At 47.8% G+C, this 5,046-nt stretch overlaps 1 protein-coding gene across 1 annotated transcript; it reads left to right on the top strand.

The window, feature by feature from the left end:
- The first annotated feature begins 3,493 nt into the window (after positions 1-3,493).
- On the top strand, positions 3,494-4,024 carry LOC106807623 (5-hydroxytryptamine receptor 1-like). The gene has a single exon (XM_014810017.1). It carries the CDS (start codon positions 3,494-3,496, stop codon positions 4,022-4,024), a length of 531 nt encoding a protein of 176 aa, XP_014665503.1.
- The last annotated feature ends 1,022 nt before the right edge of the window (positions 4,025-5,046 follow it).

Raw genomic sequence — 5,046 nt, 5'->3', positions numbered from 1 at the left:
TGTGTGTGTGTGTGCGTGTGTGCGTGTTGTGTGTGCGTGCGTGCGTGCCGGCGTGCGTGCGCTAAGCGTGTGTGTGTGCGTGCGTGCGATCGCTGCGTGTGTGCGTGCGGTGCGAGCGTGTGTGCGTGCCGCGCGTGCCGTGCGTATGTGTGCGTGCGTGCGAGCGTGCACGTGGTGCAATGCGCGCTATGTGTGTGTATGTGTGTACGTGTGTGTGTGCGTGCGTGTGTGTGTGCGCGCGTGTGTGCGTGCGTGTGTGTGTGTGTGTGTGTGTGGTGTGTGTGTGTGTGTGTGTGCGCGCGGGCGCGCGCGTGTGTGTGTGCGTGCGTGCGTGCGTGCGTGCGCGCGCGTGTGTGTGTCCAATCAGAAACCAAATCATTGTGACATCAAATTATCAAGTTCTTGTTATCGTAAATTTTCTCATAGCTGCGATGCGTTTCTGTCAACGCTATTCTCGTAACATTAACATTAGTCGTAAGTGCTATCTTAATTGGCATTAACACTAGCATTAACTTTATAACTATATTATTATTACGAAGTTTCTGACAACGGACCCCTGGTTGCCAGTGTAACTTTCATGTCGCATAGATCGCGTTAAGTACAAGCGAAGACTACAAGCGGCTGCGGCATCGGTATGGCTCGGGTCATCTTGCGAACGTAAACGTTTCCATTTCCACAAAAAACGTGTACAATTCAATGCAATGGGCTAATTTGCCCTGCTTGTAGCCGAAACCGTTGGGTCGCTTTAAAAACATAACGACGATCGAAGTGTACTGCATGAGCCACTCAAGTGCCCTTAGATGTGCTGGCATTATATCGCTTGCAGAAATGTCTAAAACTTGATTTCTATTCATGTCGTGGAACTCTCTTGTTATAAAAAAAAAACGTTTATATCGCATAGCCTGCTACCGAGTTTCAAATTAGAAAATACTATTACCAAGATTCTTGCTTTCTCGTGGCGTAGGGTGGACAGCTGGGAACAGTTTAAGCTGTCCATGCGCCAGCTGCAAATGTCCATTTTAGCATTTAGCTTTTAGGGCGGGCATGCCTCCGTTAGTAGTTACAACAATACGCCGCATCACGCGAGTTAAACGAAGAAAAGGACGAAACGTTCCTATAGAAATTCTCGCCGCTAATCGATATAATAGAAGACACTATTATATAACACAGTAGCTTAATGATACTCCGATGAAAATAGCATTTATTTATAGAATTGCTGGGAGGGTGACGGAGGTAGTAATTAAGTATAGTGAAAAAACATAGTAGAAGTGTAATGCGAAGCGGCAGTGTGCATCGTGGCACGTCATAGTAGCATTACGGAGCTGGCGTAGTGAGAGTTATTTTTGCATCATGGCGACAGCTAATGGTTCACTGTGCAACATATCCGGGTCCGTGTCCGAGAATGAGAGCTTGGTTGGCTGCATGGAGTCGGACGTTGAACAGGGAACGATTAACGCGATTCAGACGTGGATCGCTTACCTGCTGATTCCTGTCAACTTGCTCAACATGCTTTCTAATCTTCTCGTCATCTTGGCTGTGACACGGACATCATACCTGCAGAAGCCGGCACACAAGCTGATGGCAAACTTGGCTGTCGCTGATTTCATCATGGGCGTCCGAGGAGTCTTCATCGCACCAATGACCTTTCTAATCGAATTCCCGCCAAAGATCATATGTCTTGGACACTCCAGTGTGGTTACGATCTCGGCCCTTGCATCAACAAACTCTCTCATTGCCATCAACGTAGACAGGTACATTGCAATATCGCGACCGCTACACTACTACCAGATCGTCACACCGCGCGTTATCTTGTTAATGGTAGTCCTGGCTTGGAGCTTTGCCGTCTTCGTAGGCGTGTTAAGTCTCATTGGCAACCGCTGGCAGCCGGATCAACCATGCATCTTTGACACCGTTTCGAGTAAAATATCTGTCATCTTTTCGGTGATAGTGGTTTGCACGTGTGGCGTCGCCATGGTCTCCATCTACGCTTACATGATGATGATTGCCAAGCACCACCAGCAGCAGATCCACCCGGACCAGAGCAACAGCGGTTCGCAGGAGGCAGGAGCGACCGGAGAATCCTTCTCTGCTGAGCTCGCCAAGCATCTGAAGCTTGCCAAGACGTTTGGCATCGTCGTCGGCGCCTTCGTCGTCTGCTGGACTCCGTACCTCTTCCTGATGGTGCTGAGCGTCGCCGACGTCTACCACGACACGCTCGGCGTGGCGACAGGCTTCGGCTATCTGATGGCAGACTCCAACTCTTTCATGAACTTTTTCATATATGCTTCAAAGAGCAGTCAGTTCCGCGCCGCATTCCGGGCGGTGTTGTCCTCGCGTGGACACTAGAGACGTGGCTACTGTTCAACCTTATTGGAATCATCGCGACTGTTTCATCCGTTCGCACAAGTGTTTAAACAGGTAGATCGATTTAGTTTTTACGTTAGCTGAGTTTCGGGCGGGGTTCGGGGCAGTGTTGCCAACGCGTTGGACACTAAAGAACGTGTGATGTGCCGTTAAATATGGTTTAAAATCTTCTCAGTGAGTTTTGCGAATACTTCTATATCGGAAAATATCTATATCGCATAGCTTGCCACCGAGTTTCATATTAGTGAATACTATTACCAAGATTCATGCTTTCTCGTGGCGGAGGGTTGACAGCTGGGGACAGTCTAAGCTGTGCACGCGCCAACGGCTAATGTCCCTTTCATTGGATGTGACAATGTCACTAGTAGCCTCACACGGTACGTCCACGTATATGTACAACAATACCCAGCATCACGCTTGATAAACGCTTCAGAAAAAAGAACGACGCGAAAATTAACTAGCTAAGCGACGTAATATTTGGACAATTAATTATGTGGCACAGTAGCGTGATGATACTGCGAGTAAAATGGAGTTCAGAAACAGAATTGCTGGGAGGGAGAGGCAGAGATATTATTTAGTATAAAAACACATAAATGTAATGCGAAGCGGCAGAGGTACGCCATTAGTGTTACGGAGCTGGCGTGGTGAGATTCATTTCTGCATCATGGCGACAGCTAATGGTTCACTGTGCAACATCTCCGGGTCCGTGTCCGAAAATGGAAGCTTGGTCGGCTGCATGGAGTCGGACATTGAGCAGAGAACGGTTAAATCGATTCAGGCGTGGATTGCTTATCTGCTCATTCTTGTCAGCATTCTCAACATACTTGCTAATCTTCTCGTCATCTTGGCTGTGACACGGACATCACACCTGCAGGAGCCGGCACACAAGCTGATCGCAAACTTGGCTGTCGCTGATTTTCTCATGGGCGTGCAAGGAACCTTCGTATCACCAACAACCTTTCTAATCGAATTCCCGCCAAAGATCATATGCCTTGGACACTTCAGATTGGTTACGCTCTCGGCCCTTGCATCAACAAACTCTCTCATTGCCATCAACGTAGACAGGTACATTGCAATATTGCGACCGCTACACTACTACCAGATCGTCAGACCGCGCGTTATCTTAGTAATGGTAGTCCTCGCTTGGAGCTTTGCCTTCTTCGCAAGCGTGATGACTCTCATTGGCAACCGCTGGCAGCCGGATCAACCATGCATGTATGACACTGTCACTAGTAGAACATCTCTCATATATAGCTCGATAGTCATTGGTACGTGTGTCATCGCCATCGCCTCCATCTACGCTTACATGATAATGATTGCCAGGCACCACCAGCAGCAGATCCACCAGGAACCGAGCAGCAGCGGTTCGCAGGAGGCAGGAACGACCGGAAAATCCTTCTCTGCTGAGCTCGCTAAGCATCTGAAGCTTGCCAAGACGGTTGGCATCGTCGTCGGCGCTTTCTTCGTTTGCTGGGCTCCGTATTTCATCCTGATGCTGCTGAGCGTTGCTGACGTCTACCACGACACGGTCGGCGTGGCGCGAAGCCTCGGCTACCTACTGGCGTACTGTAATTCTAGCATGAACTTCTTGATATATGCTTCAAACAGCAGTCAGTTCCGCGCCGCCTTCCGGGCGGTGTTGCCCTCGCGTGGACACTAGAGACGTGGCTACTGTCCAACCTTACTGGAATCATCGCGACTGTTTCATCCGTTCGCATAAGTGTTTAAGCAGGTAGATCGATTTAGCTTTCACGTTAGCTGAGTTTCGGGCGGGGTTCGGGGCAGTGTTGCCAACGCGCTGGTTACTAAAGAACGCCCGTTCACCCGTCTATCGTTCCACGTGTTTCACCATCTCACAGTGTTTCTCATATTCTTCGTTAGACCGAAGCCGCGTTCACGTAAGTGTGCAAGAGAATGATTAATTTAGTGTTTGGCTTTGCTGATTGGATTCAAGTAACAATATGCTCTGACTACAGCGCACACTAGTAGAGTACATTGATGCTACAAACTCGCGAGTTCATTCTGTTATATTAATATTTATATGAATATATAATGATATATTTTTCATATCATTTCTGCTTATAGATTCGACTGACGACCGTCTAGTTGGTTTAACATCACATCGATTGTTGTTTTAGTGAAATCAGTTAAAAGTCAAACAACCCGATCGACTTTTTTTCATGAAAAAGTATTAAAAGTGAATGTTAAATCGAATAAACTCGATCAACTATTCGCACGCGACGAGTTAGTGAGATAGTGTTTTGTTCACGACGATGCGTAGCAACGATATACGCGTGCGCGCGCGCGTGTGTGTGCGTGTGTGTGCGTCTGTGCGTGTGTGTGCGTCTGTGTGTCTATGTGTGTGTGCGTGCGTGTGCGTGCGTGCGCACGTGCGTGCGTGCGGTATGTATGCATGTGTGCGTGTGTATGTATGTGTGTGTGTGTGTGTGTGTGTGTGTGTGTGTGTATGTATGTATGTATGTATGTATGTATGTATGTATGTATGTATGTATGTATGTAAAACAACTTCAACATCAACAAATTTACAAGGGCAACAGAGAATCTATATTAGCGCGATATTCACGACAGAAAACACTCCAGAAGTATAACATCCAAGTACAGCGATACTTTCCACGGATACTGTCCACCGATGACAATTTCCACGGATACTTTCCACCGATA

This window comes from Priapulus caudatus, unplaced genomic scaffold (assembly GCF_000485595.1).
Source record: "Priapulus caudatus unplaced genomic scaffold, Priapulus_caudatus-5.0.1 Scaffold226, whole genome shotgun sequence".
NCBI classification, from domain to species: domain Eukaryota; kingdom Metazoa; phylum Priapulida; class Priapulimorpha; order Priapulimorphida; family Priapulidae; genus Priapulus; species Priapulus caudatus.
The sequence above is the reverse complement of the archived record's forward strand: the minus strand, read 5'-3'. Positions and strand labels throughout refer to the sequence as shown.

Bases quoted from the DNA above. Each gene is read 5' to 3' on its own strand.
- LOC106807623 (XM_014810017.1), top strand. From the start codon at position 3,494: ATGGTAGTCCTCGCTTGGAGCTTTGCCTTCTTCGCAAGCGTGATGACT.